Source organism: Lynx rufus, unplaced genomic scaffold (genome assembly GCF_022079265.1).
Source record: "Lynx rufus isolate CCGP_SWC_20201006 ecotype Redwood Valley unplaced genomic scaffold, mLynRuf1.p SCAF_4, whole genome shotgun sequence".
Classification (NCBI taxonomy): Eukaryota; Metazoa; Chordata; class Mammalia; order Carnivora; family Felidae; genus Lynx; species Lynx rufus.
This window is the reverse complement of record NW_025814856.1, coordinates 146,539,481-146,552,650: the sequence shown is the minus strand read 5'-3', so window position 1 is coordinate 146,552,650 and position 13,170 is coordinate 146,539,481. Positions and strand designations below refer to the sequence as shown.

At 39.4% G+C, this 13,170-nt stretch overlaps 1 protein-coding gene across 3 annotated transcripts in view; it reads right to left on the bottom strand.

Annotated features, from left to right (window-relative positions):
- The window catches only part of NRF1 (nuclear respiratory factor 1), a 145,396-nt gene that overhangs the window by 56,216 nt on the left and 76,010 nt on the right, over positions 1-13,170 (bottom strand). For all 3 annotated transcript variants that reach the window (XM_047097458.1, XM_047097459.1, XM_047097460.1), the window contains exon 5: positions 10,187-10,327. In XM_047097458.1, coding sequence (XP_046953414.1) covers positions 10,187-10,327 — 141 coding nt within the window. The remainder of the gene's footprint in view (positions 1-10,186; positions 10,328-13,170) is intronic.

Here is a 13,170-nt window from a genome sequence, read left to right as displayed (position 1 = left end):
CCATAGAAACAGGGGAAGAACAAGTTGGAAGGAACAAGAAGTTCAGAGAACACAAGTCAATGAAGACACTCATTTCAAGACTCTTCTCTCAGGCCAGCCCTTCTGCTCTGTCTCCACATCCCATCAACCTACCAAATTGTCTCCCTCACATTCATCAAAATGCTCTTAAAGTTCTACCTTCTCTTTGAAGGAGTCTCAGATTGGTCCGTTTCTGCTACCTCATCCCAGCTGTACTCTTTTGTACAAAAAAAAACTGAAATAACACAGTCCTTTTTTCCATCCACCTTCCCCAATCCAGTCACCTGTCAGAAGCAGAACATCCTTCCTGATAGGCCAATCTATACATTTACATGAATATATGATGGAAGAGCAAAGTTTTATGTGATGAAATGAAACACAAACAGTACCATATTGTACATAGTTTACTGCAACTCACTTTTCTCCCTCAACATGCTGTCACAGAGATCTTCTCATGGCAGTGCAACTAGAATAACCTCACTTTTAAAAAGTAGTTGCCTAGTGTCCACGATACAGACTTTGCCCTTTTATTTAACCATTCTCCTGCTGATGAACATTTAGGTTATTTACGGGCCTTGTAAAATGTTTCTTTGTGCACATGAGTATTTCTCTAGTAGCAAAGTGAAATTGCTGCTTAGAAGGTACATGCATTTAACGTTTTAATAGACACTGCCAAACTGTCCTCCAAAAAGTTGGCCAATCCTGCTCTCATCAACAGTACACAACAATACCCATTTTTTCACACCATCCTTCACATTTATTACCGAGCTTTCTTATTTTGACTCATCGAATGTGGGGGAAATGGTAATCATTTTAATTTTCATTACTAGTGAGGTTGAGAATCTTTCCATACGTTCACTGATTATCTTCTCTTTTGTGAACTGTTTAGGATGCTTTGCTTATTTTTCAAATCATCTCTTTCTTATTAATCTGAAGGATATATTAATCTGTTCTGGATATTAATACTTTGCCATATAATTTGCAAATATTTTTCGCTAGTCTAGTTGTATCCTGCACATGGAATTTATATGCCTACTCCCTTTTATTAGTATTCCTAATTATACCACTATTCTTTTACTCTACTCAAAATATGCTATGTTCTACTTAAGAATTCGATATATCTATCTAGATAGATAGATAGATATAGATAGATAGATAGATATGTATTTTTTTGGTAATGTTTATTTATCTTTTGAGATAGAGTCAGAGTGAAAACAGGGGAGGAACAGAGAAAGAGGGAGACACAGAATCTGAAGTAGGCTCCAGGCTGAACTGTCAGCACAGAGCCCAACACGGGGCTCGAACCCATGAACCACAAGATCATGACCTGAGCCAAAGTCAAAGGCTTAACCAACTGAGCTACCCAGGTGCCCCAAGAATTCAATATTTTTGTTACCAATAATTTTGTCATTCTCTTAATTTCATCCTGCCTACCTAACATTTACCAAATGTGTAGTGGCATCGTATACATAAACATTTTTTGATAATTTAGTAGGAAAAGCCTACTCTGCATATAGGTTTTTTTTTTTTTTTTCAACGTTTTAATTTATTTTGGGGACAGAGAGAGACAGAGCATGAACGGGGGAGGGTCAGAGAGAGAGGGAGACACAGAATCGGAAACAGGCTCCAGGCTCCGAGCCATCCGCCCAGAGCCTGACGCGGGGCTTGAACTCACGGACCGCGAGATCGTGACCTGGCTGAAGTTGGACGCTTAACCAACTGCGCCACCCAGGCGCCCCTGCATATAGGTTTTGACATTACAGGAAGGAGAAGTAGTTTGCAAATTATCTACAACAGTGGTTCTCAATGTTGGCTGCACAGTGGAATCGCCTTTAAACACTATACATGCCTGGATCTCACCCCCAAAGATTCTGATTTAATTGGTCTGGAGTATGGCCTAGGTACTAGGATTACAAGTTCTCTGAATGATTCTACTATGTGGTCAAGTTTAAAGACCACTTTACTAAAATAATCCTTTTTGTCATAAAATATACATAACAAAATTTATCACTTAAATATGTACAATTCAGGAGCATTAAGTACATTCAGAATGCTGTATTATTTGCGGAACTTATTCATCATCCCAAACAGAAACTCTGCATGCATTAAGCACTAACTCCCCAGCCTCTTGATTCTACTTTCTGTCTCTATGAATTTGTCCATTGTAGGTAAGTCATATAAGTGGAATCAACATGGTATTTGTCATTTGTGTCTGGCTTATTTCACATAGCATAATGTTTCCATTCTTTGGGCAGGAGAGACCAAACCTATGCTTTTTCAAAACAATACTCAAAAAACCTAAACGAATGAATATTTTCTAGGTAAAGCATGTCAAACCCTGTGAATAACTTCTTCCTAATGAAGCAGTCACTAGGCTGAATGTTTCTGAAGGCTTTTCCTGAAAACTGGTGAAGAATTACTATCCCATTGCATCATCACTCCAAGGGAATATTAAAGCAACACAGACTGCCCCAGTGAGAGTAAGAGGAGGACAGTAAGTTCAAGTGAGGAAAGGGAAGGGACAAGGGAAAAAGCAGTGGGGTTTTTAAAAGCGTAATTATTATACAATATTTATATTAGTTTCAGGTGTACAACATATTCGTTTGACAATTCTATATATTACGCAATGCTCACCAAAATTACTGTAGTCACCATCTGTTACCATATGATGTTACTGCAACATTATTGACTACATTCCCTATGCCATTTCATCTCCATGACTTATTTTATAGTTAGAAGTTTGTACCTCCTGATGCCTTGTATCTATTTGCCCATCCCCCTACTCACCTCCCCTCTGGCAACCACCAGTTTGTTCTCCGTATTTAAGAGTCTGTTTGTTTTGTTTTTTAGATTCCACATATAAGTGAAATCATAGGGTATTTTTCTTTCTCAGTCTGACTTATTTCACTTAGCGTAATACCCTGTAGGTGCATCCATGTTGTTGCAAAGGCAAGATCTCATTCTTTATTATGGCTGAGTAATATTCCATTGTATATATACGTCCTCTTCCTTATCCATTCATCTATGGATGGACACTTGGGCTGCTTCTGGCTATTGTAAATCTGGCTATTGTAAATAATGCTACAATTAACACAGAGATGCATATATCTTTTTGAATGAATGTTTTTGTTTTCTTTGGGTAAATACCCGGTAGTGGAATTACTGAATCACATGATATTTCTATTTTTAATTTTTTGAGAAATTCCCATTGTTTTCCACACTGGCTGCAATGTACATTTCCACCAATAGTGCACAAGTGTTCTGTTTTCTCCACATTCCCACCAACACTTCTTATTTCTTGTCTTTTTGTTGATACTAGCCATTCTGAGAGGTGTGAGGGGATATCTCATTGTGGTTTTGATTTGCATTTCCCTGATGATGAGTGATGTTGAGCATCTTCTCATGTGTCTGTTGGCCACTTATATGTCTTCTTTGGAAAAATGTCTATTCAGGTCCTGCAACCATTTTTTTTTTTTTTAATTGGATTCTTTGGGTTTTTTGGTATTGAGTTGTGTAACTTCATTATGTATTTTAGATATTAACCCCTTAACACACACATCATTTGCAAATCTCTTCTCACATTCAATAGGCTGCCTTTTTGTTTTGTTGATGATTTCCTTTGCTGGGCAAAGTACTTTTATTCTGGCATAGTCCCAGTAGTTTATTTTTTCTTTGTTTTCCTTGCTTAAAAAGACATATACATAAATATGTTGCTAAAGTGATGTCCAAGAGATTACTGCCTATGTTTTCTTCTACGAGTTTTCTGGTTTCAGGTCTCACATTTAGGTCTTTAAACCATTTTGAGTTTATTTTTGTGTAAGGGTGAAAGAAAGTAGTCCAGTTTCATTCTTTTGCATGTAGCTGTCCAATTTTCCCAGCACCATTTTTCCCATTTTATATTTTCCCCATTTTATATTCTTGCCTCTGTGGTCATAGATTAATTGACCATATAAAGGTGGATTTATCTCTGGGCTCTTTATTCTATTGATCTATGTACCTATTTTTGTGCCAGTACCATACTATTCTGATTACTACAGCTTTGTAGTATATCTTGAAATCCGGGATTGTGATACCTCTAGCTGTGTTCTTCTTACTCAAGACTGCTTTGGCTGTTTGGGGTCTTTTGTGGTGCTACAGAAATTTTAGGATTATTTGTTCTAATTTTGTGAAAAAATGCTATTGGAATTTTGATAGGGATTACAGTGAATCTGTAGATTGCTTTGGGCAGTATGGATATTTTAACATTATTAATTAATTCTTCTAATCCATGAGCATAGAATGTCTTTCCATTTGTTTGTGTTCTCTTCAGTTTCTTTCATCAGTGTTTTATACTTTTCAGAGTACACATCTTTTACCTCCTTGGTTAAGTTTATTCCTAAGTATTTTATTCTTTTTGGTGCAATTGTAAATGGACCTATTTTCTTCATTTCTCTTTCTGCTTTGTTATTAGTGCACAGAAATGCAATAAATTTCTGTATATTAATTTTGTATCCTGCAACTTTACTGAATTCATCTATCAGTTCTAATAGTTTTTTGGTGGAGTATTTAGGGTTTCTATAGATAGTATCATGTCATCTGCAAATATTAACAGTTTTATACTTCTTCCTTACCAATTTGGATGCCTTTTATTTCTTTTTCTTGTCTGAGTGTTGTGGTTAAGAGTTCCAGAATTATGCTGAATAAAAGTGGCGAGAGTGGACATCCATGTCTTCTTCCTGATCTTAGAGAAAAAGCTCTCAGTTTTTCCCCACTCGGTATAATGTTAGCTGTGGGTTTTTTATATATGGGCTTTATCATGTTGAGGTATGTTCCCTCTAAAACCACTTTGTTGAGAGTTTTTTATCATGAGTGGATGTTGTATTTTGTCAACTACATTTTCTGCATCTCATGAGATGACCATATGGTTTTTAACCTTTCTCTTGTTAATGTGATGTATCACACTGATTGAATGTCAATACTGAACCACTCTTGCATCCCCAGAATAAATAACATTTGATCATGGGAATGATTTTTTTTTTTTTTTTTGTATTGTTGAATTCAAATTGCTAATATGTTGTTCAGGACTTTTGCACCTATGTCCATCAGAGCTACTGGCCTGTAGTTTTCTTTTTTGGAGTGTCTTTTTCTGGTTTTGGTATCATAGCAACACTGGTCTCATAGAATTAATTTGAAAATTTCACTTCCTTCTCTTTTTTTGCAATAGTTTGAGAAGAATAGGTATTAACTCTTAGGTATTAACTCTTCTTTATTTTTTTTATTTCAAAAATTTTATTTATTTATTTTGAGAGAGAGAGAGAGAGAGAGAGAGAGAGAGAGAGAGAGAGACTAGGACAGGGGCAGAGAGACAGTGAGAGAGAATCCCAAGCGGGCTCTGCATTGTCAGTACAGAGCCCGATGTGGGGCTCAAACTCACGAACCCTGAGATCATGACCTGAGCTGAAGTTGGACACTTAACTGACTGAGCCATTGAGGCAACCCTCTTCTTTAATTTTTTTTAAATTTTGTTTTGAATGTTTATTCATTTTTGAGAGACACAGAGTGACAGACCGTGAGTGGGGGAGGGGCAGAGAGAGAGGAAGACACTGTATCTGAAGCAGGCTCCAGGCTCTGAGCTGTCAGCACAGAGCCCAATGCAGGGATTGAACTCACAAACTGGGATCATGACCTGGGCCAGTCAATGCTTAACCGATAAGCCACCCAGGCGCCCCAAGAAATCCTTTTAAAACAGTAAATGTTCAGTGTAGATGAGCTGAAATACTCAACCTGAGTGATGATTACAATATAGTTTTATATAAAGAGAGACAGAGAAAGCACTGGCAATATGGACTCAACCATTCATTCCATTTCTGTTACTAGCTTGCTTCATAAATTGCTTCCTCTCTTTATGCCTCAATTTTTCAATATATTGTCACCTGTATTGTCCCACTTCATTGCCGAGCCAAATAAAAATTCCAGATTCACTAACTTTCTGTAGGTGAAAAATGGGTGAGAAATGGTATGTTCAGGTTATTCAAAAGTTAATATAGTTTGTATATAGTTAGTATTAATAATTGGTAATAATATCTTTGTGTGATGCTTTAGTTTTCAAACTACCTTCCCTATAATATTTTTTCTTCCCCTGACTCCATAAAGTAGGAGGGGATAGATAACTCTCATTTTCCAGATAATCACGGGTAATATTTTGGTTCTACAGTAAACAGATTTATCTCTCTCTAAAGTTTTATACACACACAGACACACACACACACAGGCCAAGTTTTGTGTGCATGTTTAAACAAATGAAATTGATGAACTCAATTATACATTCCCTGAAAAAAAAAACTAGCCCTTCCCAAAGAAACACAAAATGAAGTGCTAAACAAAGTACTCGAATAAAGCACTCAAATTAGAGTACATAAGAAATGTTATTTTACAAGCAGTTAAAACAATTGGAACCCTCTATCCCACAGCAATAGAGAGCAAGCCAGCATTTTTAGTGTCTAATATTTCATTGGATAATAAACTTCTAGTCTCGTTTGGGAGCTGTTCTTCTTGCATGTAAACACTAAACATCACTACTATAATTTATTCAACCACATTGTTCCCAGATTTTCCTATTATAAACAATGCCACAAACATACATCTTTGCTCACTTAGAGGGCATGACATACACGTGTTACGTCTTGATATGCACTACCAACCTGCTTTCTGGAAAGATCGTACCACTGCACATTTCTATTGACAGTGTGTTAAAATGCTTTTTAACATTCCTTTTCCTTTGGAGGTTTGGCTTGAAATAACACCATGCTTTTCTGCCATTAATAGTGAAAAATCTTAGGATCAATTACAAAAATGGTAACTGGCTCACATTAAGAACAAGTATCTGAGAAAAAATAATAATAATAAAAAAAAGGTTCCAAGGAGAAAACCTGGGAACCAAATATTCAGAAATTCCCATTTAATTAGGAGCTGGAGTTTTCATTGCCCTGCTCACTTGTCACCATCTGTTTGTTTCGTTTTGTTATGTATTATTTTTTAGTCATGATCTGTGATGAGAAGGGAAAGAAAGGAATGTAGGATGATAAAGAAAATGCATGCCCCCAACAAAGTACCAGCTTCCCTTGGATCCATCATTACACAAAGCTCTCCTGAGTGTATATTTCACAAAAATGGAAAACAACACAGTTTCGAATGTTTTACCTCCAGCATGAAAATTAAACTGTTCGTTCTGACTTCTGAGGCCATCAGCCAAGTTTTGTAATTATCAGTGATATTATTGTTGATTGATATTAATCATTTAATATAATCAAAACCTCAGATTATTTCAATCTAACACATCAAATGTGACAAGGAAGAAAAAAATGCCCATCACAGGAGAGGACATAGTGCCTCACATACCTAACACAGTATTCTTTTTTTTAAAGTTTATTTATTTTGAGGGAGAGAACACACGCGTGCATGCAAGCGGGGCGGGCAGGGGGTGGGGCAGAAAGAGAAGGAGAGAATCCCAAGCAGGCTCTATGCTGTCAGGGCAGAGCCCGACGTGGGGCTCCATCTTACAAACCATGACACCAGGACCTGGGCCGAAATCAAGATTTGGACGCTTAACTGACTGAGATACCCAGGTGCCTCCTGACATAGTATTCTTAAGCAGAAGCTTAGTCAGTTTTACATATACTTTATATCTGAGACACAGAGTAGATCCTTTTCTTTTTAATGTTTATTTATTTATTTTGAGAGAGAGAGCAAGCAGGGGAGGGTCAGAGAGAGGGGGAGAGAGAAAATCCCCCCAAAGCTCTGCTCTGTCAGCAAAGAGCCTGACACAGGGCTTAATCTCACAGTCTGTGAGATCATGGCCTGAGCCTATATCAAGAGTCAGATGCTTAACTGACTGAGCCACCCAGGTGCCCCCAGAGTAGACTCTTTATATCAATCAGGTAAAAAAAAATTCACCTTATGTTTTCTTTCATTACTCAGAATGGTCCTAAGGACAAAATAGCAGGTATGAAGTGACAGGAAAAAAGTTTAGATAATGCTTTCCTTTTTGAACCATTATCTAGATAGTCTCCAAATGTCTGCAGAAAGACCTATGAATCCAAAAAGCAAAAGATCACAATTTAGCTTTACAAAATGTTGTACTGCTTTAGACTAAGTTGCAGGTTCAGACTCAGCAAGAAAAAAAGTGCCACCTCCCAAGTAGCAGCATCGATGTCTGCAGCCAGTGAACACCCCGCTCGGAAGACTTGCAATCCGGGTACCTACCACATGGGATTCGTTTTACTCTGACCCTTAGGTCATTTACTGAACAGATACTATTATTTAGAATTTAGATGTTATCTAGGTGCTGCGAGCTGCAGTGGACAGCAGTAAAGGATAGAAAGTAAATCCTGGCTCTCAAATTCTAGCTGGAAAGACGGACTGCAGACAAATATAAATGCTGACGAATAAGATAGCTCCAGGGTAATCAGTGTTATAAAGACATAAAATATGGGATGCATTAGGAAGTGACTTGGTAGCAAAGAGAAAGCTCCATTAGATGGCATAATCAAGAAAGGCTTGTTTCAGGAGGTGATGTCTGAGCCAGACTTTGAATAAGGTAAGGTTAAGCAGGCAATGACGTGGGAAAACAGTGTTTCAGGCAGAGGAAACAGCAAAAGTGAAAGACTGGCCTGGAGCGTTTGAGAAAAAAAGGCCAGTGCGGCCAGAGCACAGTGACTGAGAGGGAAAATGAAGAATGAAGTTGGAAGAGGCTGGATTCTCAGATTATACAGGGCCTCAGAGGCCACAGCAGAGTCTGAATTTGATTCTAGGAATAGTGGGAAGCCATTAAGGAGCTTAAACAAGAGAGTGATGAGAGCCGATTTAAGTTTTTAAAAAAATCTCTGGTGGCTCTGTGAGGTACAGACGGCAGCCAAGCAGGAACAGCAACCAGGAGAGCGACAGAACTGATGAGCTGAAATAGTCTCCATGGGAGAGATACTTGGTTTGGGTGAGGGTGGTAATGGGAACTAAGAAGAACAGGCAGGTTTAGGGGACATCTCAGAGCCGAACTGACATGACTTGCTAATGAATCACGTTGCAAGCGAGGGCAAAACAGGGAAACGAAGGGTTGCTCCTATGCCAGCACTTGAGCAACCAGACAGATGGTGGTGCTGTTAACTGATGGGGTCGGGGGGGGGGGGCAGTGATAGGGGGAACTGAGGGTTGGGCGATGAAAGGTCCTGTCTGGGGCACACTGGGCACTGGAGATCAAACAGGGGTATAAGCTGGGCTATAAACAGCATATAGAGAAGACATAAAGCCCACAGGACAGGATGAGACCACTTGGAAAGAAACTAAAGATACGGACATGCCAATATCGATCAGGTGAGAACAGGAAGAAGAGTCAGCAGAAGAGCTGAGCGGGAGCACCGTGAGGTAGGAGGGTATTCAGGAGAGTATGGGGTCAGAAACAGAGAACATTTTAAGAAGGAAGGAATAATCAACTGTGTTAAATGTTGCTGGAAGACACTGAATAAGATAAGGAAAGGAAACTCACAACTGGATTTAGCAAGAGAGGAGTATATTAATAAAGAAATACGGTGGGAAAATGTCACAAAAGGGCATTTGATCTTGATCAAGCTATCACTTTCAAAGCTAAGATATGTAAAACAGACCATCTCAGCAAAATTCCTGAGGTATGCTGATTTATCAGGCTAAGTCCATTTTGACTTCCCTTGTCAAAGAAAGAGGAGAGAACAATGACTCAGGAGGGTGTCCTTCTGAGTTTTCCATACTTATTCCCCAGAGAGGGGAGCCTTGGTGACAGCATGGCGGTATTCAGATTTACATGGAAAGAGGAGCAGCTCAGCCCCAAAGAATAACAGTTTATCTGCCTGCTTGATGGTGATTCATCAAAGTCCTAACAGTCACCTGTCCAAACCAACTCCAAGCCAAGTTTCTTTAATCTAATGGCCCAAGTGAAAGAAAAGAGCTGTCAACCAAGGAGGAGACCACGTCCGTGCTCTCTGGGTGGGAGCATTCTTCCAACACTACATTCTCTTCCCCAAGGCTGTTACCGCCTCACTGTCAGACTCCAGCCTGCGTCTCTCTCTGCTGGTGTCACCAAGCACAAAACCGAGAAATGAGATCTGAGGCCCGCCCACACCTGGGCCACTCGCCTGTCTCCTCCTCACGGCCCGCCCCTTACCTGGGTCATTTTGTCCACAGAGACTGGAATTCCGTCGATGGTGAGAGGGGGCAGCTCCGAGTTAACCTCCTGTGGTGCAGGGGCGTGTTCTGCCAGGGCAGACTCCAGGTCTTCCAGGATCATGCTCTTGTACTTACGCACCTGCAGGGAATTAAGGGCAGAAATAAACAAGATGCCCGACAGCCAGGGAGGGTTGGTGCCAAGCAACTGGAAGGTGGGTAGGGCCGCCCCCCTCAACCACAGCAGAGTCCTAAGCACAAACACTTCTACAACTAGCAGATAAAAATACCCGATGGCCCCAAAGACATCACACCGTACAGAGTTCAGTGAAAAGATGATGAAACTACAGGTAATAACAGCAGAAAGGAGCCAGTGGGAAGTTTTACAGAAACACTGCTTCTCAGTTAAAATCACGTTTTCTCCATCAACACTGGCACCATCACCTGTTGCAGATCTAATAGGAATGGAATTCTTTATTCTGTGTTGCCCAGGCCCTCTGATAAAACCTAGCTGTGGCAGTTCATCACCAAAATCACTTCCAAGATCATCAAGGACTTGCATCTCTAAAACTCTTAGCAACCTATCTGAAACTGCTGCTACCTTCCTGCAAGGCCAGACTACCCAACAGGTGATTCAGTGCTTGAGAGGCTGGGCTGAGAGCGTCTGAGATAAAAACAAGAAGCATATACTGTAGTTGTATGTCAAAGGTGCCACTATCACTATAAGGCTCAGGGCCAAAAGAGAGCCCTGCAGGTCATGCCTTCCTTGTTTCTGGTACTCCCTGGTGACAGAGGTCAACTTCAAATCCACGATGTCTCTGTAGCTCAGACATGTGGGTCTGAACCAGATGTCATTGTTCTGACTCCTTTCCTTCTACTACCAGTGAAAGGTCTCTCCAAAGACACAGAACTTAACAGCAGCGCATTTGTACATACACACATTCTTCCATGATGAGCACAAATAGTAGGCAGACACAGGACCCCACAACCACCAATAACGGGTGCATTCACTTACAAGGACACCGGGCGGGGGGGATAAGGACACCTTCGTGGATAACACGAAAGCCAGGGAATTTTGGAAATGTGACAAGGTGAGGCAGGAAATTAACCTGTTTTCAGGGCTCACTTATCTTAGGAAATAAGGGAAGAGAAAATGAGGTATCCCAGAAATTAGGATAATGTTTGAGTCCTGGGTTTTCTACTCCAGACTGGACTCTCAATCAGGACAAGTTTCCTTGTAAGTATCTCATTACGAGGGCTAAAAAAAAGAAAGATTCTCATACTCCACCTCAAGCCTGTGGAAAACTAAAAATCATCGTTGGCTATGAAGTACAACTTTGGCAGTTACAGAACCTTCCAAATAGGTCAACAATGAAGGGATGACAGAAAAATTGTATAAAGGCGTAGAATCGTTATCATCCTAGAGATTCAGTTTTATCCTGGTTTCTAACAAAAAAAGAAAGTTTGAAAAATCATTGCCAACACGTATTTATTATAACAAAAGCAGCGGGTGTTGCCATGCCCACTTAAGGATTTATATGTTCTGCTTTCTAGGTTTCTGTATCTGATGTAGAGCGTTTACACTACCAGCCCACAGAAAAACTCAATCTTATTAGCCTAAGTTCTGGTCTTTGAACTTTAATGTATTAGGTTAAATCATTATATTAGTATGCAGGCCCATAGTAAGGATATATATAAATATATTTATTTATAAAAATAAATTTCACTGTGTTGGAAATACCTGGCATTCAAAGACAGGAAATCATTAGATTACTACTATTACATTATTAGCTAGTTTCAAACAATTTTGGTCATTTTTATGGGTCAGTAAAATGCTAGGAATTTATAACCAGGCATTTTGCTAAACTTATCAGTGCCATATAACTCCTTAAAAATATCTTGAGTATCAAAAAAAACCATAATTGTTGGTAGAGCATTCCTCCAAGTAATTTACAACAAAACTTCAGCTGTGACCACAGTATTTTTAAGGTTGCTCAATAAAGTTTCCCAGAATTATCAAGCTAGTGCTTTAATTCTATCACCTCTGAAATGCATATTTTTTCATATTTAAATGTCCTCTGAAATTGGGATACCTCTTTTTAAAAATTTTTGAGATAGACAGAGTGTGAGCAGGCAAGGGGCAGAAAGGGGGAGACAGAATCCAAAGCAGGCTCTAGGCTCTGAGCTGTCAACACAGAGCCTGACTTGGGGCTTGAACCCACGAACCGCGAGATCATGACCTGAGCTCAAGTCGGACGCTTAACCAACTGAGCCGCCCAGGTGTCCCTGAAATTGGGATACATCTTAAAACTGCTGTGGATGAGGCAACCTGGGGCACAGTTGTCACTTCCTGCACATATGAACATGGCTGTTATCCCTGGGAGCAATGCAATCCCTTGCCTTTTCAATCAACAAACCATTGAGCAACATTTGAGAAAGAATGTGAGTCTTGGTTATAGTTGGATAATCTCCCCAGTGATATTTCTGGTAAGATCAAGAAGCCCCAGCATCAAACTTGTTGCAGCTTGGAGACAGCAGCAGAGCACTTTCTTTTTCTTTTTTTTTTTTTCAGAGCACTTTCTAAAGACATGCAGCACCACCCATATGCTCTTGATGGCACCGAGGACAATATCACATGAAATGTCACAGCCAATGATGTCTTTGAAACAAGAAGTCATTCAGAAGCACTGAGCTGTGAAAGTGAGGACGTTTTAGGAGTATCAATTTATTTCACTTTCATTTTCCTTTTTATGTATTATATAAAAATGCAATGTGATTAAAATCTATGTCTAAATAAGCTTGAAAAAGTTCTTTCAATAAACATAAAATAAAAATTCTAAGTGATAAGCACTGTGCCAGAGTTTGTCAATGTTTTTTCTTTCTTCATGGTAAATAAATAATGGTGCATCTTATAACTGCTGATGTCATAGATATGATGAAATAGAGGTTTGTTTTTCCAACTTCTATCCTCTATTTCAAAAACCA